Source organism: Heptranchias perlo, chromosome 37, assembly GCF_035084215.1.
Source record: "Heptranchias perlo isolate sHepPer1 chromosome 37, sHepPer1.hap1, whole genome shotgun sequence".
Classification (NCBI taxonomy): domain Eukaryota; kingdom Metazoa; phylum Chordata; class Chondrichthyes; order Hexanchiformes; family Hexanchidae; genus Heptranchias; species Heptranchias perlo.
In genome coordinates, this window is record NC_090361.1 from 3,871,601 (window position 1) to 3,897,849 (window position 26,249).

The 26,249-nt window shown below is 46.2% G+C and overlaps 1 protein-coding gene across 2 annotated transcripts in view; it reads right to left on the minus strand.

Moving 5' to 3' along the window:
* LOC137304408 (transitional endoplasmic reticulum ATPase-like) overlaps positions 1 to 21,541 on the minus strand; it is a 33,043-nt gene extending 11,502 nt beyond the window's left edge. The window contains exons 1-11 of one of the 2 annotated variants that reach the window (XM_067972988.1): positions 21,364 to 21,541; positions 15,565 to 15,676; positions 13,729 to 13,901; positions 12,045 to 12,187; positions 10,852 to 10,982; positions 8,843 to 8,974; positions 6,975 to 7,077; positions 4,814 to 4,947; positions 3,544 to 3,679; positions 2,406 to 2,518; positions 995 to 1,159 (exon numbers count right to left, since the gene is read on the minus strand). In XM_067972988.1, the coding sequence (XP_067829089.1) occupies positions 995 to 1,159; positions 2,406 to 2,518; positions 3,544 to 3,679; positions 4,814 to 4,947; positions 6,975 to 7,077; positions 8,843 to 8,974; positions 10,852 to 10,982; positions 12,045 to 12,187; positions 13,729 to 13,901; positions 15,565 to 15,676; positions 21,364 to 21,383 (1,362 nt within the window). In that variant the 5' untranslated portion in view covers positions 21,384 to 21,541. Of the gene's footprint in view, positions 1 to 994; positions 1,160 to 2,405; positions 2,519 to 3,543; positions 3,680 to 4,813; positions 4,948 to 6,974; positions 7,078 to 8,842; positions 8,975 to 10,851; positions 10,983 to 12,044; positions 12,188 to 13,728; positions 13,902 to 15,564; positions 15,677 to 21,344 lie in introns of both variants that reach the window. The other variant, XM_067972989.1, reaches the window with a different exon arrangement.
* Positions 21,542 to 26,249: the final 4,708 nt, after the last annotated feature.

Sequence of the window (26,249 nt, forward strand, 5' to 3'; positions counted from 1 at the left end):
GGCTCCCGCAGAAAGATAAGTCTTGTCATTACAACCGTGAGTACTCCTTTAACAGCGGGACAATCGTCAATTACTGCCAATCAACCTCTTCAGCAACTAACCTTCTCAGTCCCTTTTGGCTCTGTTTTAATACTGAGATCATTAACTGATCATTGGTGCTGAGTATCACCAAGACTGGAAGAGCAGCTGAGATAAATTAAGAAACGTGCTTGAGTTTTTCTCTAGATTTTTTTTTAATCTGCATTTCTCCCATTTTCTCCCCACCCCATCTCTCCTGAAGGTGTTGACTCTTTGTTGAGGGTCCAATTCCAGCTGCTGCGACATCTTGCGACAAGAGGCCATTTCTCCACATCTGGGACTGGAGAGTGAGTGCCCTTGGGTTCTGTTCTCACCTGATGTCCGTACAAGCAGGGAGTCACTGCCCTGCCCTTTAACCCCACTTCACCTGAATCATAGAATCATAGAAGTTTACAACATGGAAACAGGCCCTTCGGCCCAACATGTCCATGTCGCCCAGTTTATACCACTAAGCTAGTCCTAATTCTGAAGACTAAGCTTGGCCTTGATTTGTTGCGCGCAGGACGTTGACTGGTTACAATTAAAGGTAACACACACCATCCTGTGACATTCACTTTTTCACCCACTGAACCCTCGCCCGTAATTTGGTTCGGGCCTCTTGCGCATCCCCGATTTTAATCGCTCCACCATTGGCGGCCGTGCCCTCAACTGCCTAGGAGCTAAGTTCTGGAATTCCCTCCCTAAACCTCTCCACCTCTCTCTCCTCCTTTAAGACGCTCCTTAAAACCTACCTCTTTGACTAAGCTTTTGATCACCTGTCCTAATATCTCCTTACGTGGCTCGGTGGCAAATTTAGTCTGATAATCGCTCCTGTGAAGCGCCTCGGGGACGTTTTACTACGTTAAAGGCGCTATATAAATGCAAGTTGTTGTCGTGCTGTACACGTGGCGGATTCTGCGCGCCACGCGGGCCTCACCTGGAAGTCGTCCATTGTCACCGCCATCGAGTTGAGGACGTCTGCGTCGATCGTCTCGTCTTCCAGGTCAATGATGCTCATCTTCTTGCGAATGGCCTGCAGGGCCGCCTCGGAGCAGAGCGCCGCCAGGTCCGCGCCCACGTGCCCGTGAGTATCGTGCGCGATCTGCAGCGGGAAATACGTCAGGCCTGTCAGCCGCAAGCCGGCCCATGTCTCTTAATCAGCTGCCAACGCTTAAACACCTTGTTGTTTTGCTCTCCTGTGCTATGGTCACCGATGGCCGGTTTCCGGGGTGGGTTGGGGGGCACTGAGATGGATGACAGCCACCGTGACTCTGTTGTTGCGTTAGCGAGGGGCAGCGGTTGGAGTAAGGCCACCCCCGTCGCTCCCTGGGTAGCAGAATTCCCTGTCGGAACGGAGCAGCTGTCAGGAGTGGGGGGTGGGGGGATAAGGTTATGCCTAAAATGCACTCTTATCAACGTCCATCGACAGTCAGTAGGGTCACTAACTTTTGTCACGCCCCCCCCTGCAACTCAGAGCAGAGGTTGTGGCATTGGCGAAACTGCGCCTTTCATCCATCCAACATTCCTGTCAGCACGGTGGGTGGGTTTGAGGAGAAACCCTTCAGTAAGCCCACCCACTGTTGCTATGGATGAAGAAGGCATCCCTTTAACATTGCAGCAGAGGAATGGAAGCTTTCAGTTGGGCCTCCCCTCACTACTGATGGGCGTCTATGAAGTTTGAGGGATGGGTCAAGTGCTGGGCCTGGTGGTGCAGGCCTGTGGTTTGGGGTTTCACACTGCTGACCATGCCAAGTCACTGAGGAATGTCCATGGGCTGAAAATGAGAGTCACGATCAGGATTGTTAAATGAGAGATCAGGCAAAGAGCCGCCACATGAGCTGTTGTCCTTGGATTGCTGCCAATTTTATGGTGGAGAGATGAGGTAAATCTTTTTTTTTACGCAGCGAGTTGTTCTGATCTGGAATGCGCTGCCTGAAAGGGTGGTGGAAACAGATTCAGTAGTAACTTTCAAAAATGGGAATTGGATAAATACTTGAAGGGGAAAAATTTGCAGGGGTATGGGGAAAGAGCGGAGGGAATGGGACTAATTGGATAGCTCTTTCAAAGAGCCGGCACAGGCACGATGGGTCGAATGGCCTCTTCCTGTGCCGTATCAATTCTATGACAGCGATGGGTACGGGGACGGTCTCAGAGAACCAGCAGCCAACAGAAACAAAAACTGCTTCAATTGCAAATGATTCTGTTCCATTTAACGGTGAAATAAGTCCTCAAGCTGCTGCTCCGGGTGTGCTTCTGGAGTGATTCTATAATAGGCTTTGCCAGACGCTGTTTGATCATCGCCTGCCCCTCTCCCCCCCCACCCCCCTCCGATGTAGAGTGCCTCCTACCCTCTCCAGGTCCACGTCATCGGACAGCTTCATGTTCTTGGTGTGAATCTGTAAAATCTCAAGTCTGCCGATGGAATCAGGAATTCCGATATCAATCTCCCGATCGAACCGACCTGTCAAAATACACAAAGAGAGAGAGAGAGAGAGAGAGAGAGCGTGTACTTCTATATTGGTTATCCAGAGAGACCATCATGTCAAGAGCCCAGTTGGATGGTGAAGCCCATTTGCACACACTGCTGATCAGATCACACAGCCGAGGCAATCATAATAGGGCCTCGGGGATCTCAGGTGGTCTCTCGGTCACCTTTTATGGCAGTGGGATGTGGAATGAGTTCAGATCCAGTTCAGTTCCCTCTCCTTTTCTTGTTCTCCAGTTGAAGAATACTAGAAGGGAGGGTTCTTCCAGCTTCTACACACCAAGGGGTTTTGTTATTACACAACTATCTATGTGTCTATCTAACTAAAAGTTTTATGCACTTCCTCTCTACAAAACCGTACTTCCTGTTGTCACGTTTTTTGGTCACAATTTGTGTCAACTTTTTCCATTGAAAAATTCCCTTTATCCACATTTACGATAGAAAAGCCTGCCGTAAATTTATTTCCATAAATGGATTTCTTTTGGGATCCAGTATATGAGTAATTTGAGACATGACGTGTGCTGAGTGTAACAGGCTCGGGAGGAACAGGTGACTTTGGACCGAAGGTTCCCAAAGCTCTCCCCCACTGGGGGTTTTCCTCGCCTCATGTCTGGGTCTGTCGGAGACTCATTGATGGAGATTGATTGCTCTGATTAGTCAATAACTCCATTATCATTGTATCATGGGACTACCAGGATGGTAGAAGGTGAACTGGATGGACCCTGGGCTTTCTTTGTCTTACAATTCCACTGTTCCTACTTTAACATTTGCCAGTAAGAGGGCTCTTTGAGTGAACGGTCCTCTATCCCAAAGAGCACATGAAGTATTTATGGCCTGTCAATGCTCAGGAACCTGTAGCTCGGCATGTTCAAGAGCGGAAGGGGGGAAGAAATAAAGAACAAACATGACCACACGGTTTGTGTCTCTGCCAATCCACTTTGGGCACCCTGTGATATTTATCTGTCGCAGTGAATGCTGGGTGAATGTGCTCAGTGACGTACCAAACCTCCTGAGTGCAGGGTCGATGCTGTTTGGTCTGTTTGTCGCAGCCATTACAATGACATGAGAACGTTGCTTCAATCCATCCATTAGGGTCAGGAGCTGGGAGACTATACGGCGTTCGACCTCTCCGTGAGTCTGGAAGACAGCGAGAGAAAGAAAAAACACAAAGTGAAAGAGAGAACAGAGAGAGAGACAGATGGAGAGAGCGAAACACAGAGAAACAGAGAGAGAGAAAAAAACACAAAGTGAAAGAGAGAACAGAGAGAGAGAGAGACAGAGAGAGAGAGACAGAGAGAAATAGAGAGAGAGAGAGACAGGAGAGAGAGAGAGAGAGAGCGAAACACAGAGAAACAGAGAGAGAAAAAAAACAGTGAAAGAGAGAACAGAGAGAGAAACAGAGAAAGAGCGAAAGAAATAGAGAGAGAGAAACACAGAGAAACAGAGAGAGAGACAGAGAGAGAAAAAAACACAAAGTGAAAGAGAGAACAGAGAGAGAAACAGAGAGAGAGCGAAAGAAATAGAGAGAGCGAAACACAGAGAAACAGAGAGAGAGACAGAGAGAGAGAGAAAAACACAAAGTGAAAGAGAGAACAGAGAGAGAAACAGAAAGAGAGAGAGGGAAATAGAGAGAGAAACAGGCCAGAGAAAGAGAGAGAGAGAGAAGCACAGAGAGAGAGAGAAGCAGAGAGAGAGAGAGAGAGAGAAGCACAGAGAGAGAGAGAGTTGTTAGTACCTGTGATACCCATTACTTAAGCTAACATGTCGGTTAAAACATAGGAACAGGAGGAGGCCATTCAATCCCTCGAGCCTGTTCCGCTTTTCAATTAGATCATGGCTGATCTGTAACTTAACTCCATTTACCCTCCTTGGTTCCATAACCCTTAATACCCTTACTTAGCAAAAATCTAACAATTTCAGTTTTGAAATTTTTAATTGGCCCCCAGCCTCAACAGCTTTTTTTGGGGGAAAGAGTTCCAGATTTCCACTCCCCTTTGTGTGAAGAAGTGCTTCCTGACATCACCCCTGAATGGCCTAGCTCTAATTTTAAGGTTATTTCCCCTTTGTTCTGGACTCTCCCACCAGAGGAAATAGTTTCTCTCCATCGACCCTATCGAATCCTTTGATCATCTGGGGACTGAATCTGGGAGCTTCCTGATCTATTTGACTCAGAAGTGCTGCCTTTACCTGTACTTCTTATTTCGTGCTTGGTTTACAAATGGCGTCCCAAAGATGCTTCTTTAAGATATGACTTGGAACTTGTAACGTTACCTTCTCTCTCTTTGGAGCAATGGCGTCCAGTTCATCAATGAAGATGATGGCTGGCGCGTTCTTCTCAGCTTCTTCAAATGCCTTCCTCAGGTTACTCTCAGACTCCCCGGCCAGTTTGCTCATAATCTCAGGACCTGCACAACACGTAAATGGCAGCATCGTTCAAAGAAATACATTTATAGCAAAGCATTAAAGTTAACCCCTTTATTTTTTATTTTGTTTTCAGGGTTTGTCCACATACATTGCCCATCCCTAGTTGTCCTGAGTCGGTTCGAATCTGCTAGTAGCCATTGTACAAGTGAGTGGCTTGCTAGATCATTTCAGAAAGCATTGGACCTAGATTTTCCAATCATAACATCAAGGGTGACCCATTAGAATGAATGGATCATCATTGGAAAATGACAAGAGTTATATGGAGGCCAGATTGGGTAGGGGTGGCATGTTGCCAGTTGGGATTTTACAATAATCTGGGAACTTTCTTGGTCATGATAAGTTACCAAATTTATTGAGTTGACTTTCCCAACTTGCCATGGTGAGATTTGAACTCAGGAACTCTGGGTTATTAGTCTCGGTCCCAACCCACTGGAAAGGGAAAAATGTGCAGGGCTATGGGGAAACAGCAGAGGTAGTGGGACTAATTGGATAGCTCTTTCAAAGAGCCGGCACGGGCACGATGGGCCAAATGGCCTCCTTCTGTGCTGTATCATTCTAAGATTCTATGATTCCTGCCAGTATATTATTATAATCCAAACTATCGGATAAATACAGTATCCAACTTAGTGAACTTCCTCCTTGAGAGAGACGTTTGATTCAATTTTCTCACTGAAGTGATTTGGTTTACTTTGGAGTGTGTTTATGTGCTGGTCCATGAGTGAGAGAGCTCGGACTTGTTTCATTAAGGCCAGCTCTTCAACCAGGAAATGAGGCACCTTAGGGCTGATCTGATAGAGGTGGATGATGGTTTAGGGCGGGGAAAGGTGAATCCAAAGTATTACTTCAAAGTAAATTGCGCGAGTAGGACCAGAGGTTCACAGGTTCAAACTAGTGAAAGGTAAGAAAGACAGAAAATGCCGGAAACACTCAGCAGGTCAAGGCAGCACCTGTGGAGAGAGAAACAGAGTTAATGTTTCAGGTCGATGACCTTTCGTCAGAACTGGAAGAAGTTAGAGATTTAACAGTTTCTGAGAAAGACGTGCATTTATATAACGCCTTTCATGGCCTCAAGGCTTCCCAAAGCACTCTATAACCAATGAAGTACTTTTTGATGAGTAGTCACTGTAATGTAGGAAACGCAGCAGCCAATTTGCACACAGCAAGATCCCACAAACAGTATTGTGATAATGACCAGATAATCAGTTTTACTGATATTGGGTGAGGGATAAAAATTGGCCTGGACACCGGGGACAACTCCCCTGCTCTTCTTCGAATACTGCCATGGGACATTTTACATCCACCTGAGAGGGCAGACAGGTCCTCGGTTTAACGCCTCATGCAAAAGACGGCATCTCCGACAATGCAGCACTCCCTCAGTACTGCACTGGGAGCATCAGCCTAGATTTTGTGCTCAAGTCTCTGGGACTTGAACCCACAACTTTCTGACTCAGAGACGAGAGTGCTGCCCACTGAGCCATGGCTAACACTATTAGCAAGTCCAGAGCCGGGGGAGAGGGGGAGGAAATAACAAAGGGGATGATGGTGCAAGTAAAGAAACAAAAGACGGGTCCAGAGAAGGTATAAATGGCAACAGCAGAACCATTACCAGCACTTGCTGTCTGAGAGAATGGGAGCAGTGGTTATGATCTGAAGTTATTGAAATCAATGTTGAGTCCGGAAGGTTGTAAAGTGCCCCATCAAAAGATGAGATGCTGTTCCTCGAGCTTACGTTGAGATTCATTGGAACAGAGTAAGACAGAGAGGTCAGAGTGGGAGTGGTAAAAGGGAAATTTAGGACTGGTATCGAGAAATTAATCTTCACATAAACACATGGAGCAGATTCCAAAGATAGAGCAGTGGAAATGACAATCTTGGAACTATTTAGGTGCACTGTAAGGAACTTCACCATAGATGAATTACGATGGGCCGAATGGCTTCTCTCATCTGAATTTATCTTGTGAAGTCCCAGTGAGGAATGGAGGAAGAGTGTCAGGCATTTCTTTCTCACCATTGATGAGGAAAAAGAACGCTCCAGTTTCATTGGCCACAGCACGAGCAACGAGGGTCTTCCCAGTCCCTGGAGGTCCGTACAGCAAGATCCCACGAGGAGGCTGTGGACAGATTGAATCGGACCATTGTCAATTTAAAAAGGTGAGTTGACATGGCTTCTTGTTGTAAAGCTTCACAGAGACTACCCACCCCCTGTACTGGTACCATAGCAACAGAACCTCTCCCCTAGCAGTTATGGTGTAGAAACAAATTCACCCTCACCCCCACCCCGTACTGGTATCATAGCAACAGAACCAATCATTCCAAGGCCACAGGGAGCCTTTTCAGCTCCGTACGTATCTCCAGGGGTCAAGACAATATCTTGATGGTGACCAGATGTCACTGTGTTGGTTCTCATCATCTGTGTCCACACCATTCACATCCAAAAGACACCAGGGTGTCCAACAGTGTAAATGCTGCAGCCGCTGGACGCATAGCAAATTTATTACAGGTCCCTGTGCTCAGACCTGTGGAAAATCATTGTTGGTGATTTTCCTCAGGATCTTGGCGTGAGGTTGGAAGAATTTCACAGTAATGCAAAATGTTTGCAGTCCAGCAACTAGTGTGATAAATAATGTGGCAGGACCTGCTTTAACTGTGAAAATTGTTATGTAATCTGACCTGACTTTCCATATTCTGAATTTGCACCCCGAGTTCTGAATTCGCTCTCCGAGTTCTGAATTCACTCCGTGCTTTGAATTCACTCCCTGTGCTTTGAATTCGATCCCCGAGTTCTGAATTCGCACCCCGAGTTCTGAATTCGCTCGCCGAGTTCTGAATTCGCTCCCTGTGCTTTGAATTCGCTCCCCGTGCTTTGAATTCGCTCCCCGAGTTCTGAATTCACTCCCTGTGCTCTGAATTCGCTCCCTGTGCTTTGAATTCGCTCCCCGAGTTCTGAATTCACTCCCTGTGCTCTGAATTCGCTCCCTGTGCTTTGAATTCGCTCGCCGAGTTCTGAATTCGCTCCCCGTGCTCTGAATTCGCTCCCTGTGCTTTGAATTCGCTCCCCGAGTTCTGAATTCACTCCCCGAGTTCTGAATTCACTCCCCGTGCTCTGAATTCGCTCCCCGAGTTCTGAATTCGCTCCCCGTGCTTTGAATTCGCTCCCCGAGTTCTGAATTCGCACCCCGAGTTCTGAATTCGCTCCCCGTGCTTTGAATTCGCTCCCCGAGTTCTGAATTCGCACCCCGAGTTCTGAATTCACTCCCCGTGCTTTGAATTCGCTCCCCGAGTTCTGAATTCGCACCCCGAGTTCTGAATTCGCTCGCTGAGTTCTGAATTCGCTCGCTGAGTTCTGAATTCGCTCCCTGTGCTTTGAATTCGCTCCCCGAGTTCTGAATTCGCACCCCGAGTTCTGAATTCGCTCCCCGTGCTTTGAATTCGCTCCCCGTGCTTTGAATTCGCTCCCCGAGTTCTGAATTCGCACACCGAGTTCTGAATTCACTCCCTGTGCTCTGAATTCACTCCCCGTGCTCTGAATTCGCTCCCCGTGCTCTGAATTCGCTCCCCGTGCTCTGAATTCGCTCCCCGTGCTCTGAATTCACTCCCCGAGTTTGCATCTGCCTTGTTTATACTGTGGAGCAGATTCAAGGGCCATGATAACACCGAGTATTGGCAGTTCCTACAAAATCACGTTGGTGACCTTCACACTCTGGTCATACAGTGCGCTCAATGTGTTCCAAACATCTGTGCAAGCCTCGTTCCATCAGGTCTCTAACTAACTGAGCCAAATGCAGCTCCACTAATGTCAACATGGTGCTGGTCACGAAGTAAACACGAGGAACTCTGGGTAAAATATTTCCGCAACTCCCCGTCTGCCGTACCAACCTTCACTCCAATGGCTTTGAACAGGGCAGGGTGTCGAAGGGGCAGCTCCACCATCTCCTTGATCTGCGCGAGCTGTTTGCGGCATCCTCCTATGTCGTCATATCCAACGTCATTCAAGTTCTCCTCCTCATCCTGTTGGACGAATAACAGGGTAACCCCACCCCCCCCCAGTCAATACAAAAAAAGAAAGATCTTGCATTTATATAGAGCCTTTCACAACCTCAGGACGTCCCAAAGCGCTTGACAGCCAATGAAGTACCTTTTGAAGTGTAGTCACTGTTGTACTGTAGGAAACGTGGCAGCCAATTTGCGCACAGCAAGATCCCACAAACAGCAATACGACAATGACCAGATAATCTGTTTTAGTGATGTTGGATAAATATTTCATTAAATAAATTTAAAACAGAAATAGACAGTTTCCTCAAAGTAAAGGGAATTAGGGGTTACGGGGAGCGGGCAGGAAATTGGACATGAATTTAGATTTGAGGTTAGGATTAGATCAGCCATGATCTTATTAAATGGCGGAGCAGGCTCGAGGGGCCGAATGGCCTACTCCTGCTCCTATTTCTTATGTTCTTATGTTCTTATTGGCCAGGGCACAGGGGAGATCTATCTATTCTTCTTCGAATAGTGCTATAGGATCTTTTACATCTACCTGAGAGGGCAAACAGTTTAACATCTCATCCGACGGACGGTACCTCCGACAGTGCAGCACTGGAGCATCAGCCTAGGTTTCGTGCACAAGTCTCTGGTGTGGGGCTTGTGAACCCACAACCTTCTGACTCGGAGGTGAGAGTGCTGCCCACTGAGCACAGCCATTTGGATTTGGCTGGGTTTATAGCAGGGCGACTTGTTGAGTCAGGCAATGTGCACAGGCTGGTAACTCCCCTGCTCCACACACACACACAGAGTCCTCAATTGCAGTCGGCTCCCTGTTTGGGGAGGGAGATGTGTAAACAAAGTGGAAGCAAAGGAATTCTGGATGACCCCTACAGCTCTTGTGGTTCAATCTTCATTTTAACCTTTCTTGCCTATTTTATCGATACTACTAAGGTCAGTGCTCTTCCGAACTTTCCTCTAAACAGCAAATACACCATGGACTCTTCCTCCTCCCTGTCTCATCTCTGGGCAGACTCATCGCAAGATCCACTGTCAAACTCATCCATCCCTCAGTCTTCCCTTCCGTCTGCAATCTATAGGATTTGAATGCCCAAGCTTGGAGTCTTTAATTTATCTTCTCTTGGTCCTTCACCAAGGTTCCTTAATTTAACGAGAAGCCCTGATGGAGGGGACCAGGGAGTAGGTCATCTTCCTGACCTCTCTGGTTTGTTCTGGGCAGTAAGTATTTGAGGTATTGTACGTAGAAGACAACAACAACTTGCATTTATATAGCACCTTTAGTGTAGTAAAATGTCCCAAGGCGCTTCACAGGAGCGATGATCAAACTAAATTTAACACCAAGCCACATGAGGAGATGTTAGGACAGGTGACCAAAAGCTTGGTCAAAGAGGTAGGTTTTAAGGAGCATCTTATAGGAGAAGAGAGAGGCGGAGAGGTTTAGGGAGGGAATTCCAGAGCTTAGGGCCCAGGCAGCTGAAGGCACGGCCGCCAATGGCGGAGCGATGGAAATCAGAGATGCGCAAGAGGCCAGAATTGAAGGAGGGCAGAGATCTCGGAGGGTTGTAGGGCTGGAGGAGGTTACAGAGATAGGGAGAAGGCGAGGCCATGGAGGGATTTGAAAACAGGGATGAGAATTTTAAAATATAGTAACGTCTACAATGATCAAAGTAACTTGCTCCCTCATCATCGCAATTGAGAAAGAAGCAAGATTGGGTTCCAGAAGCACCTTTATTTGATGCTGCTTCTCTCTAACCTCGGTCCGCCAAGGCTGCCTCTTCAGAACTGTATCTGTAGTCATTGTTTGGCTCGAATTAAATCTGGGCTGTAGGAGAAGGACATTTCATCCCAGTGGGGCAAAATGTTACTGTAAAACCGGGGGCCACCCTTACCTCTCGTTTGATTGGCTCTCCCTCGCAGTGAAGAATTGTATCAGGAGCCACAATGCAATGGGGCATTGGGTCAGTTTCCACGACCTTGAACTCTACGGCTCGCATTCCTCCTCGGATCAAGAAGATATCTCCTGTAAAATACACGCCCGGGTTACACTGCACCACTCCCCATTCTCCTTTGAACGTGTCCAACAGCCGTACAGACCAGGACGGTCCCCGGTTCGAGCCCTGGTCTCTGCGGAGTTACCCAGGAGGGTATTATAATCGACCTCAGCAATCCGAGGCAAAACCAACACCACCCCATCCCCACCCCCCCCAAATCCCCTCCCCCACTCCCACCCCACCCCCCCCTCACTCCCCCCCACTCCCACCCCCATCACTCCCCCACTCCCACCCCACTCCTCCTCACTCCCCCACTCCCACCCCTCCTCACTCCCCCTAACGGAGGTGGATAAGTGGACGTTGGGCAAGGGCAGGATCAGGCGTGGGAGTGATGCCTTCCACAGTCGAATAATCTGCTGATACTCACTGTCAAGGCTCACATGTTGACGAGGTCTCGGATACAGCAGGATGAACTTCTCCCTAAAGACCCTTCGAAAAACTGGACAAAACTGCTGCCATGTTGGTTTTGCCAGTACCGAAAACACTGCATGTGTTGTAGCAAAATCGTTCTGTAATGAATCTCCCCAGAAATGTACTGCTGCCATCTGAATCTAGAATATGTTAAATGCATATACAGTGCCCTGTATTATACAGTACCTGATACACATGATACAGTACTTTAAATGTATTGTACTGTACTTGGTATGTATTATACACCACCTGGTTATACAGTGCATTGATTGTATTATACAGTAAATAGCATGTATTATATAATATTTGGCATGTGCGATATAGTATCTTGTATTATGCAATACCTGGTATGTGTTATACAGGACTTGGTATGTATTGTACAGTACCTGATATGTTTTAAACAGTACCTTGAATGTATTATATTGTAGCTTGTATCACACGGTATCTGGCGTGTATCACACGGTGCCTGGCGTGTATCACATGGTATCTGGCGTGTATCACACGGTGCCTGGTATGTTGCAATACTTTGCATGTATGTACAATTCCCTGACATGAAGTAGCTGTGGCCACCCATAGTCCCACTGGGAACTTGTTATCCTGCTAAATGTGGTTTGTCGTACCTTTGTGAACTGGCCGATAGGCTTCCAGAAAGTAGGGCTTCAGATAAACTTCAAACAAGTTCCCTGTAAGTCCTTCGATGGTGTCGTCAATGGGTAATACATGAATTCGCTTTCCATATTTCACATTCGGACAGGCCTGGATACTGGAGGACAAATAATGCTACAATTAAGATGGCACAGACAGTTAATCAGTAACTACTTGAAGTAACCACGTGCTACAGTGCATTGGGGGACTCACACATTCTCACTGCTTCTCCCCCAGGACTCTACACACGACGGGTCACCGTGTGAGACTCCACTGCCACTGTGGAGCTTCACTAGTGGCGATCACAGGTCAGAGAATTGGGCTATAGTCTTACAGCCTTATCTTTCACTTCACTTCTCCATCTCGCCTGGTGTTTCTGGGGGTGGGAATGTTACAAGGGGAGTCAGCCCTAGGACACGGATGCTCCTCGGGGTATAAGAGCTAAGTTGGGTGGAGACCCTTACCGCACAATCAGGCACAAATTGCCCCTGATTTCCCATCAATGTAAAATCGTGAGCAGCTCGAGTCTGCAATAAGGTCTCTTCCATCTCACTGATTTTCTCCGATCAAAAAATGAGCAGCAAAATCTCCCTAACAGGGTCCTCACGTATCTGAATCAATTTGTTCGAGGCTGGTACTTCCAGGGAGATTTGTGGCACAATGTGATCACCCTTTCTGTACCCACCATTGGTACCTGGGCTCAAATCCAGCCCAGACTGATGGGGGCAAAAGTCTCCTTTCTGTGCCAACTGTGAGGGCCCGAAGTGAAATGTGCCTTTACTCTGCGTCTGACCGTCGTCGCCCTGAACTGGCAAATGCCTGACCCTCACACTCTGCATGTGGGAAATGTTGCACTGACATCCTTCAACTCAAAAGATTTTTAAGAAAATTTATAAAGAGTGCCACTGGCAGAGGCTCTGGGATGGGTCACCTTCCAAAGCTTTAGGCCTGTCAATGGGAACAAGAGTAGGCCATTCAGCCCTTCGAGCCTGTTCTGCCATTCAATTAGATCACGGCTGATCTGTACCTCAACTCCATGTACCCGCCTTTGCTCCAAATCCCTTGATACCCTAACCCAACAAAAATCTAATTGACCTCAGTCTTGAAAGTTTCTACTGACCCCCAGCATCCACAGCCTTCTGGGGGAGCGGGTTCCAGATTTCCACAACACTTTGCTTCTTGATTTCACTCCCAAATGGCCTAACTCTAATTTTAAGATACTTCCCCCTTGTTCTGGATCCTCTGACCAAAGGGAATAGACTCTCCCTGTATCTACCCCATCGAATTCCTTCATCATCTCAAACACCTCAATTAGTTCACCCCTTAATCTTCTATATTCAAGGAAATACAAGCCTGGTCCATGCAACCTCTCCTCATAACTTAAAGCTTTAAGCCCCAGTATCGCTCTGGTGACTGAGCTGTACCCCTCCAGTGTAGGAGAGAGAGGGGGGGGGCCAAAATAACTTACAAATGGGGCAATAAATGAATGCCCACCAACCATCACACTGGAGCTATTGGGAAAAGTGCAGAAGTTGATTTTATAACTACAGCTTGAGACCGAGGGGCCCCGATTTATCACAAGGTAGGTCATCCATCATTTGGAGTTAGCAGTAGGTCTGGTATCAGGGTATCTATGATTGGAGGTGTTCACATCGTTACCCCACGACATCGCCCAGTCGGACCCGTAGGTTATTCCGGGTCACCCGGCTAACGCGGATTCTCTCCTCGGCGCAGGTATCATCTGAGAGAACAATGCAGACCGTCTCCCTCCGCTTCTTCCCCTTCAGCAAGACTGTGTCACCTCGGAAAAGCTGCAGCTCGTCCATTTTCACCTGCAATAAATACCAAGCCCCGGGTGACCATGGGAAGAATCCCCTCAGCAATCAGTCACGTCTGGAAGAACCTCGCTATCCAAAATCAAATAAGTTTAAAACAAAAAAAAAAAGGGGGCGTCTTGTGCATTGAAAAATGGAACAACGCTAGGGTTGCCAACCCTCCAGGATTGTCCTGGAGTCTCCAGGAATTAAAGATTAAACTCCAGGACACTGCTGCCAGCAAAACCCGGGAGAAAAAAATCATCGGGGCGATAAAATATTGTGTTTTTTAAAATTTTCTTTGAACGCTTTTGTTTATTAGTTGCAAAAATATTGGAAATGGGAAAAAAAGTGCTGTTTGACTGACAGTCAAGATTCATCCAATCGGGTAATGAAGAGTCTGTTCGCTTTCTGATTGGCCGTGGGGAGGCAGGGCGCCGTGACGATGGACATGTTGGGCGACCAATGGCGGGAGTGCGGGGGGCGGGGGTTGGAGGCAGGAAGTCATGTGATGACACCTCCAGGAATACGTCCAACCAGAGTTGGCGACCCTAAATAACGGTAAGTCACAGCGAGCATGAGCTACCGAGCAAAACAGTGTAGTCGTTTGGGCAAACAAAATGGTGGGAAAATTGAGGCCTACCTGAGAATTAATTAATAGTCAAACCTCTTCTCAAAGTGATAAAGAATTAAGATGCTAAGATTAAAAGGACTCGGAAAGATAAGGCGCTGTGGTGATGGTTCACACCAATTTAAGCTACTCGTTCTGTAGCGTCCAAACTGATGGTTATTTGCAATTCTGCTATTAGTCTTTTGATCAATACTGTTATTTTTGAACGATTTAAACAATGTGGTTAGTTGTTCAGGAGCTTATAACTGACAAAACTTTTCAAAAATAACAACACCGGTACAAGTATCACGGTTACAAGTAAAAGTGTCTGGGATGGAGTACAAAGTGATGGAATCACCAATGAATCATCCAAAACTCTGCAGCCCATATCCTAACTCGCACCAAGTCCCGTTCACCCATCACCCACTGTGCTCGTTGACCTACATTGGCTCCCGGCCCAGCAACGCCTGGATTTTAAAATTCTCATCTTTGTTTTCAATTGCTTCCATGGCCTCGCCCCTCCCTATCTCTGTAACCTCCTCCAGCCCTGCAACCCTCCGAGATCTCTGCGCTCCTCCAATTCTTGCCTCTTGCGAATCCCCGATTTTAATCGCTCCACCATTGGCGGCCGTGCCTTCAGCTGCCTAGGCCCTAAGCTCTGGAATTCCCTCCCAAACCTCTCCGCCTCTCTCTCCTCCTTTAAGACGCTCCTTAAAACCTACCTCTTTGACCAAGCTCTTGGTCACCTGTCCTAATATCTCCTTGTGTGGCTTGGTGTCAAATTTTGTTTGATAATAATCGCTCCTGTGAAGCGCCTTGGGACGTTTTACTACATTAAAGGCGCTATATAAATGCAAATTGTTGTTTACCTCTGAGGCTGATCTACATGCTGCGCATTTCCAGCATTTTCTGGATTTCCAGTAATCGTCTCCGCTGAACTCTTTACCCTGTTTAAGTATCTCAGGAGCCCAGTAATTAAACAAGAACAAAGAAGCCCTGTGGACTAAACCAGCTGTTGCACCACTGCACGGAGACTGGGCGGTGAGGGGGGGGAGCGATGTTTCTTTCTACCTGGGACAATGACACAATGCTGTTGTCATCGTTAATGGCCTCGTCCACAACGAGTCGGTTTGGCCGGTGCTTCTGCTGAAGAATAGCGGTCGAGACATCGTCCGGCTTTGCGCTGCGGAAACCAGAGGGAGAGAGTGGTTAGCAGGGTTCGATGGGCCTTTACTTGCGGCTCTGTGTTTACGAGCTGGGGCTGTTGTCCTCAGCAAGCTCTGGGCAACAAAGAGACGTGTGAATGGATGCGGAAGAGAGCAACCCAATGATTGAGGGGATTGGATTATGAGGAGCGATTGTGTAAACTGGGCATGTTCTCACTGGAACAGAGAAGGTGGAGAGATGACATGGTTGATGTTTTTTAGGGTTCTAAACGGACTGGATAATGTAGACCACGACAAGCTACTTCACCTTGTCCAGAACAGTTGAACCAGAGGACGCGGCCTGCGCTTGAATTCAAAACTAATCTGAGGAAACAATATTTCAGGGAGTGAGTGGTCAATCTATGGAACAGGCTCCCTGGGGAGACGGAGGGAGCAGATAATGTTTATTCATTCTTTCAGAAAACAACATTTTGAGATACAGTCTATGAGTAATGTGAGACATGACGTGTGGTGGGTGTAACAGACTCGGGAGGAACAGGTGACTTTGGACCAATGGTTCCCAAAGCTCTCCCCCACTGGGGGTTTTCCTCACCTCATGTCTGGGTCTGTTGTAGACTCACTGATAGAGATTGATTACTATGATTAGTCAACAACTCCATTATCGTTGTCTCACGTGACTACCAGGATGATAGAAGGTGAACTAGATGGACCCTGGTCTTTCATCGTCTCGTAATTCCTACGTTCCTATGTTAACACTTGCCGTAAAAAGGGCTCTTTGACTGAAAGGTCAACTATCCCAAAGAGCACATGGAGTATTTATGATGACTGGTGGGAAGGGCCCAGGAGGGTGATGACTACGCGATTCGATTGTAGTCTGACTCACTCACTTGTCACACAAGTTGGGACCAAATGTCATTCAGAGTTGAATTCAGAGACTGCTGCCCATTTGAAACGCACAGAGCGAGTTTTAAATGGGCAGCACCGTCTCTGAATTCGACTGTAGGGTGAGCTCCATTGTTCTGAGATGAATAGAGAGAGATGGTTCCTAATTGTTTGTCCATTCCGGTATTCAAACAGCTGACTGATTCCCCCCTCCCCCTCCATCCATTAGTGCACAGCTCCACAATGAATTGCTAGATGGTGAAAAGCTCAGAACAGTGGAGGTGCAAAGAGTGGTCCATGTACACAGCTTACGAAAATGTAGTATTAAGGTACAAAAAATAACCAAAAATGCTAATGGAATGTTAGCCTTTATATCTAGAGGGCTAGAATATAAAGGGAAAGAAGTTTTGCTACAGTTATACAAAGCCCTGGTTAGACCACATCTGGAGTACTGTGTACAGTTCTGGGCATCGCACCTTAGAAGGGATATATTGGCCTTGCAAATAGTGCAGTGGAGATTCACCAGAATGTTACCAGGGCTCCAAGGGTTAGATTATGGGGAGAGATTACATAAACTCGGCGGGTACTCCCTGGAATATAGAAGGTTAAGGGGTGATTTGATTGAGGTTTTTAGGATTTTGAAGGGAATTGATGGGGTAGATAGAGAGAAACTTTTTCCGCTGGTGGGGGAATCTAGGACAAGGGGACATAACCTTAAAATCAGAGCCAGGCCATTCAGGAGAGAAGTTAGGAAACACTTCCTCACACAAAGAGTGGTAGAAATGTGGAACACTCTCCTACAGAAAGCAGTAGATGCTCAATTAATAATTTAAAATCTGAGGTCGATAGATTTTTGCTAGCCAAGGGTGTTAAGGGATATGGAGCCAAAGACGGGTAAATGGAGTTAAGGTACAGATCAGCCATGATCTCATTGAATGGCGGAACAGGCTCGAGGGGCTGAATGGCCTCCTCCTGTTCTATTGAGAGATGCAAACAAGCTCATTGCTTGAACTTGATTTAAACTTTCCTAAAGTACGTCTTCCAACCATTGAGAGTGGATTCCATTGGTCAGAAGATGACTGCTGATTCATCCCAGTTACCAGTGGATTTAATAGGCCTCAAAAATGAGGGTAATTTACAGAGACGACATTTTCTCTGTCTCTCTCTTCTACTGATACTGCTATGGCCATTGCTGCAAGTATGTCCTGCCTGTAGCAACTCCTCATCTTCACTGAGTTGCAAGCATGACTCCTACTCCAATCTTTCCCAGGACTTCAAACCTGTTGAAACTTCTTTTTTTTTTACAAGAATGAGACCAGAACTGAGGGGTTATAACTATCAGGAAAGAGCGAATAGGATGGAGCTCTTTTCTCTAGAAAAGAGAAGGCTGAGGGGTGACCTGATAAAGATCTCTAAAATTAAAAAGGGGTTTGACAGGGCAGACGTAGAGAAGATGTTTCCACTTTGTTGGGGAGTCCAAAACTAGGGGCCATAAATATAAGATAGTCACTAACCAATCCAATAAGGAATTCAGGAGAAACTGCTTTACCAGAGTGGTAAGAATGTGGTAGAGGCAAATAGCATGGATGCATTTAAGGGGAAGTTGATGAGGGAGAAAGGATTAGAAGGATATGCTGATAGGGTGAGATGAAGTAGGGTGGGAGGAGGCTCATGTCGAGCATAAACACCGGCACGGACCAGTTGGGCCGAATGGCCTGTTTCTGTTCTGTAAATTCTATGTAATTCTTACCTCCCTCGGTCTTCCCTTCCTCCTGTGTGTATTTTAAAATAAAGATAGGGCTTGCATTTATATAGCACCTTTCACAACCTCAGGATGTCCCAAAGCGCTTTACAGTTACCTATGGATTGTAGTCACTATTGTAATGTGGGAAACGTGGCAGCAAATTTGCGCACAGCAAGGTCCCACAAAGAGATAATCTGTTTTTTTTGGTAGTATTGGTTGAGGAGTGAATATTGACCAGGAGGCCATATCCAGTTAATCATCTTACTGCTGTTTGTGGGATTTTGCTGTGTGAAAATAGCTGCCAATGTTAACAGTCACTAAAATCACCGTACATGAAGTGCTTTGCGACATTTCTGAGAGATGTGATAAGTTGCAAGTCTTTGTATTTATACAAATAAAGTTTGGAGATAAAAGAGGCGGGAGGAATTACTAACACTTTCTCCTATGTAAAAGAAAACGGTAAAAAATAATTTGTCCCTCCAATTTTCTCTTTCTCTTTTGAAGATTCTGACTCACACCAGGGGACATTTATACAAGTGCTGAATGCCCTCTAGTAACCTTGCAATTCGTACTGCGTGAGTGCAGACAGTGAGCGATGCCAGGCCATTTAATGGCCCTGGGCAGCAGTGCTAAGCCCAGACCTGCCCTCACCCGCTGTTCACACATACTTTTCCAGCAGGGGTCACCGACGAGGCCTTAAGGGAGAAGGCAGTAGTTTTTTTTTGTTGCTATTTGTTTGTTTGTTAAGGACACGGGGCGGGGGGTATAAATCTGTCTTGGGCCGCTGGGCCAAACAGGCGATGGCGAATCGACAGCCCATTTTGCACTCAGTCCAATTTCCTTTTCCATGGGAGCATTTATACCTCAATATATTGTAGACATTAGGTCACCTCAGCATGTCTCCTGTATCACTGTCCTGGCCTGATCAACTGAGGCTATCTTAATACGACCTATTAATCTTCCACTCCCCTCAGAAGTCTACAATGATAGACACCACTCTGCTTTAAAGTTCTCAATATATTGCACAGCAACATAAGAACAGGAGTGGGCCATTCAGCCCTTTGGGGCTGTTCCGCCATTCATTTAGATCACGGCTGATCTGTATCTTAACCCCATTTACCCACCATGGTTCCATAACCCATAATACCCTCACCTAACAAAAATCTATCCATCTCAGTTTTCCCATTTTCAATTGACCCCCAGCCTCGACAGTCTTTTTGGGGGAGTTCCAGATTTCCACTCCCCTTTGTGTGAAGAGAAGCTTTCTGACATCACCCCTGAACGGCCTAGCTCTAATTTTAAGGTTCTGCCCCCCCTCTTGTTCTGGACTCTCCCCACCAGAGGAAATAGTTTCTAGTTAGCATGAAGGAGCTAAAGGCTCCCCAAAGGCTTAGCTGATAAATGTTAAGTGTGGTACTTTGCTGCACAGAGCAGGACGGCCCCAGGCTCGAGCCCTGGTCTGTGCTGAGTTAGCTTATCTGAGCCGGATGCTACCGTTTTGCCTCAGCAGCTCTGACGAGAGAGGACAGAGATTAGTCATCATTCCCAGCCCTGATTACCATCCATCGACCCTTCCTACCGGGAAGTCCAATCCGTGTGGACATTAGGTGAGGGCAAATTGGGCTCAGCCCAACTGTGTGCCAACTAGTGTCTGAATTCACACATGAAAAATAGCCAAGGTACCAGAGGGTAACTGGTGTTGCTTTAACCAAGAATGAGTCAGTAATCGCAGGAAAGGGGGCAACAAAGTAAATTAATTAGTTTGGGGTACACTAATGGGTGTTCCACAACCTTATGAGTTGTCAGAATTACACAAATCACTCAGCGTTCATTCTTAAGGCTTAGGACACCATCAAATCCTTTCAGTTGTATTAAAGGCCCTTCCAAAACCAAATAACATTCTCTATCTAGTTGAATAAATGAGGCAGAATTATACTATCAGCAAGGACTGAACAGGCTGGGGCTCTTTTCACATGAAAAGAGAAGGCTGAGGGGTGACCTGAGAGAGGTCTTTAAAATTAAAGGGGCTTGATGGGGTAGACATAGAGGTGTTTCCACTTGTGGGGGGAGACCAAAACTAGGGGCCATAAATATAAGATAGTCCCGAATAAATCCAATAGGGAATTCAGGAGAAACTTCTTTACCCAGAGAGTGGTTAGAATGTGGAACTCGCTACCACAAGGAGTAGTTGAGGTGAATAACATAGATACATTTAAGGGGAAGTTAGATAAACACATGAGGGAGAAAGGAATAGAAGGTTATGCTGATAGGGTGAGATGAAGAGGGGTGGGAGGAGGCTCGTGTGGAGCATAAACACCGACATAGACCAGTTGGGCCGAATGGCCTGTTTCTGTGCTAATACTAGAGTTATGCAATAGATAAATAAATAACCAAATGGTTCACTCATGGACGATGATGCTGGTTGAGACTAGCAGCCTGAAAGCAGGTCACTTGTGCACTCCCTCAACCCAAGCAAATGGTGCACTGCACAGGGCAAGGAGAGGGGCCTGGAGAGAGGAACAAACTGATTTTCTTTTTCTTTTTAGAAAGAGCAAAGGAAGGGAATCAGACTGTTGCTCACTTTGCTCTCCCTTCTGTGGCACAAATCTCAGGGACTGCACTCGGAGAGGAGACCCTTAAATAAAGAACATGTCTGATGAAATGTACCCCACCGTGAGGCCAGAAAAAAACAGCAACTCACATTACAACATGTGACTGGTGCTACAGATAAACCAGAAAGGACACAAGAGCAAACTTTACACATCAAACCGCTGACTGAACTCAAGATTTTTTTTAAAAACACACACTTTCACAAGGCAGCCTGACGACTGAAATCTCTGTAAACCAGTTAAACCATCAATTGGGTCTTCGACTCATTATTTGGATCAATTAGTCCCGTTTAACAGCAAATTCCAAAAAAAAGTCATTAGCACGTTTTTTTTTTACATATAGGTAAAGACTTCATGCAAAAATATCACGAACAATATCCATAAAAGGACATCTACTTATCCCGGGCAGTTTCAAGCTATCGCTGGTTACAATTAGGAACCAAAAATAACCTTAGGTTTGGATACGTACTCTCCTCCTGATTTCGGCATGGTGAACACTGTAGATTTCCAGGTTATTACAAAAATCGTCCTTCCCCCCACCCCCACCTATTTTTTTTTTGTCTGTTGCTTGTGCTGTTCTCTCTCTCTCTCTCTTTCTCTCCTGCTTGTCTGGCTGTAGACTTGGCTGAAATGTCAGATTGCTCAATGCTTAGTCAGATCAGCAATCTGTTTTTGGATCATCTCCCAGCTGCATCGAGCCTTCCCCCTTTTTCAGCCTCCCCTCCCCTCCCCTCCACTCCCTCCCCCTCTTTTGTACAGTCAGAAATTTCTAGCAGATCTGAAATACACACTCAGACTCAGATAGTGCGAGCTGGAGGAACTGCGACCAGCCTTACACCCAATGACCCAGTTCTAACTGGAAAGGTTCCTTCTAGGCTCAGATTTACAATACGGTCCTTCCCTTCTCCCCAGCCTGTATTCCACAATGCGCATTACAAGGGATTACAGTGTGACTGGCAGCAGAACTCGTATTCCGATTGGATTCCATTCGAAATGCAATCGAATTCCAAGAGGAGTGTGGACTGGCAGGAGTGATGGATACCAACTAAGTGGAAAATGAGCATTAAAAATCAATAAATAATGGGAAACAGTGCAGCTTTTCACATGTTTCATATCGTTTAAATATATAAAATTCTGATCAGGATTTCATTGCTGTCTCGCCTGCACTACCTTCCACAACCTACTGCAAATTAAATCCAGAACCTGGGCCACTTTCCAATAAAGTAACAGAGTTGGGGGGGAGGGAGGGAGGGAGGGGGGGTAATGTTTTATTTGTTCAGTTGTAAGTACAATTTATGCCATGTGTGCGGTTAACATTAATGGTTTAGGATCAGTTTCCTTGTGTTGTAGAGCTGGTACACGTAGCAATGCCAGATGTCCTCCGCAGTTCCCTTCGATTGTCTGTCAGAAAACCAGTAACTCACCTTCTGCTGGCCTTCTCTTAGAATCATAGAATGATGCAGCACTGAAGGAGGCCATTCAGTCCATCGTGCCTGTGCCGGCTCTTTTGAAAAAGCTACCCAATTAGTCCCACTCCCCTGCTCTTGCCCCGTAGCCCTGCAAGTTTTTTCCCTTCAGGTATTTATCCAATTCCCTTTTGAAAGTTACTATTGAATCTGCTTCCACCGCCCTTTCAGGCAGCGCATTCCAGATCATAACAACTCGCTGCGTAAAAAAAATGTTTCCTCATGTTGCCTCTGGTTCTTTTGCCAATCACCTTAAATCTGTGTCCTCTGGAAACCGCCTCGTCTGCCACTGGAAACAGTTTCTCTTTATTTACTCTATCAAAACCCTTCATGATTTTGAACACCTCTATCAAATCTCCTCTTAACCTTCTCTGCTCTAAGGAGAACAAACCAGAGTAAGGAAGTCTTACTACAATTGTACAGGGCTTTGGTGAGACCTCACCTGGAATACAGCGTACAGTTTTGGTCTCCTTATCTAAGGAAGGATATACTTGACTTAGAGGCGGTGCAACAAAGGTTGATTCCTGGGATGGGAGGGTTGTCCTATGAGGAGAGGTTGAGTAGAATGGGGCCTATACTCTCTGGAGTTTAGAAGAATGAGAGGTGATCTCATTGAAACATATAAGATTCTGAGAGGGCTTGACAGGGTGGATGCTGAGAAGTTGTTTCTCCTGGCTGGAGAGTCTAGAACTAAAGGGCACAGTCTCAGGATAAGGGGTCGGCCATTTAAGACTGAGATGAGGAGAAATTTCTTCACTCAGAGGGTTCTGAATCTTTGGAATTCTCTACCCCAGAGGGCTGAGGATGCTGAGTCATTGAGTACGTTCAAGGCTGAGATTGATAGATTTTTGTACTCTAAGGGAATCAAGGGATATGGGGATTGGGCAGGAAAGTGGAGTTGAGGTTGAAGATCAGCCATGATCTGATTGAATGGCGGAGCAGGTTCGAGGGGCCGTATGGCCTACTCCTGCTCCTATTTCTTATGTTCTTCTCCAGTCTCTCCACATAACTGAAATCCCTCATCCTTGGTACCATTCTAGTAAATCTCTTCTGCACCCTCCCTCAGGCCTTGACATCCTTCCTAAAGTGTGGTGCCCAGAATTGGACACAATACTCTAGCTGAAGCCTAACCAGAGTTTCATCTTGTTTTTCTAGTTTTAAGACGCTCCTTAAAACCTACCTCTTTGACCAATCTTTTGGTCACCTGTCCTAATATTTCCTTTCTCGGCTCGGTGTCCATTTTGTCTGATCACACTCCTGTGAAGTGCCTTGAGACGTTTTGCTACGGTAAAGACAGGTTGTTGTTGCTGGTTTCTTTGTATCGTGTGTGGGTCTTTTTCTGTCTTGTCATTCCCTTGGCACTACTTTCAGTTCCTCCGCTCCACTTTTGATTTATTTTATGGGACATCCCACGTGGACAGAGGGTCCTAACTGTAATCCGAATCATATCCTTCCCTTCAGTCTAACCCCAACTTTAACGCCTATCAAAACACTAACCTCCAAGGCCAAGATTATCTCTAACCTTAGCCTTGGTTTTCACCCACACCCCATTTAAACCTAGTCTTTACAATAACACCGGCCCTGGAACTTGCAATGTTTCCCCTTGCTCTAGCTTTAACCCTCTCCATAGCCCTAATGCAGACTAGAGCCTTACCCGAGGCAGAGATTATCCCACGTCTTAACCTCAGTTCTAACATTAACTCCCCACTTAATCTCAAACCTAAATTTCACCTGTCCTCAGAACATAGCTTAGCCAGCTCGACATGGCTGGGCTGTGTATGCAGCAGCATTGATGGTGAATACAGAGAATTACACAGAATGTACAGCACAGAAACAGGCCATTCGGCCCAACTGGTCTATGCTGGTGTTTATGCTCCACACGAGCCTCCTCCCTCCCTTCTTCATCTCACCCTATCAGCATATCCTTCTATTCCTTTCTCCCTCATGTGTTTATCCAGCTTCCCCTTAAATGCATCTATGTTATTCGCCTCAACCACTCCCTGTGGCAGCAGGTTCCACATTCTCACCACTCTCTGGATAAAGAAGTTCTCCTGAATTCTCTATTGGATTTATTAGTGATTATCTTATATTTATGGCCCCCTAGTTTTGGTCTCCCCTACAAGTGGAAACATCTTCTCTAAGTCTACCCTATCAAACCCTTTCATAATTTTAAAAACCTCTTTGACCAAGCTTTTGGTCCCCTATCCTTATGTGGGTCGATGTCAAATTTTGTTTGCTAATCGCTCCTGTGAAACGCCCCGGGATGTTTTACGATATTAAAAGTGCAATATAAATGCAAGTTGTTGCAGGTCACTCCCCGGCCTGTTCAATTCTCACATGGGATGTAGCAAGGAGCCAGTCGTGGTGTTCCTCTGATACCAAGCATGTACATTCCATCTGTGCAACCCAGAGGCATCCTATCAATTGAACTTCAGGTGTGGAGATCATTCACTGTACCTTGGTGCAATGCTGGATCAAACCTTATTTCAAATCATAAAAAACTCCACGGGGGTTAATATCCACAGGCGTTTCCCCCCCCCCCTCCCCCCCAAGTCGACCACCTTAACTTCGCTGAGAGCCTTGGAAACGCCAGGGAAACAGCAAAAAACGTCATTTTCCAGGGTTTATGCAGAGAACGAACCAAAGTTAACAGAGGCAAGCGACGGATTCAGGAAATTCTTAGACAATCTGACATGTAATCATGTTGATAGATTCATAGAATGATCCAGCACAGGAGGCCGTTCAACCCATCGTGTCTGTGCTAGCTCTCTGAAAGAACTATCCAATTAGTCCCACTCCCCCTACTCTTCCCCCATGGCCCTGTACATTTTTTCTCCCTTCAAGTATTTATCCAATTCCCTTTTGAAAGTTATTATTGAATCTGCTTCCACCGCCCTTTCAGGAAGCACATTCCAGATCATAACTTGCTGCTTAAAAAAATCTCATCTCCCCTCTGGTTCTTTTGCCAATTATCTTAAATCTGTGTCCTCTGGTTACTGACCCTCCTGCCAGTGGAAACAGTTTCTCCTTATTTACTCGATCAAAACCACTCATTTTATTAAATCTCCCCTTAGCCTTCTCTGTTGTAAGGAGAACAACCCCAGCTTCAAGTCTCTCCACATAACTGAGGTCCCTCATCCCTGGCACTATTCTAGTAAATCTCCTCTGCACCCTCTCCAAGGCCTTGACATCCTTCCTAAAATGTGGTGCCCAGAAATGGATACAATAATCCAGCTGGGACCTAGCCAGTGTTTCATAAGTGTTTAGCACAACAACCTTGCTTTGTACTCTCTGCCTCTATTTATAAAGCCCAGGATCCCATGTGCTCTTTTATTTAAAAAAAAGCCTTCTTAACTTGTCCTGCCACTTTCAAAGATTTATGTATGTATGTACAACCCCAGGACTCTCTGTTCCTGCATCCCCTTTAAAAATGGTACCATTTACTTTATATTGGAAAGGGGAACTAGGCCGAGTGGCTCATTTTCGGCAAGCACAGACACAATGGGCCAAATGGCCTCCTTCTGCGCTGTAAATTTTCTATGACCTCTCCTCATTCTTCCTACCAAATTGCACCTTGCTTAGAGAGATGGCATGGGAGGCAGTAGTGGGAACCTGATACAAGAAAGCCAACATTGAGACTCTAAACACTTATCCTGAGTTCACTGAAAACTTCTTCCCACAAGTTAAGCATTTTATATAATTCACAAAGGGAAAAAAAAACAGATCCAGCCCAGAATGAGGAAGTCAGTAGTTACTTTAAGACCACCTGATTGGAAGTGTGAACATTTAAAGAGGCAGGGTCCCAGAGAGCAATGTTGCTTTGCATCGTACCAAGATAATTACATCCTAAGAATGCTCGTGTCTGTATCTCTGATGCTACTTACGCTGT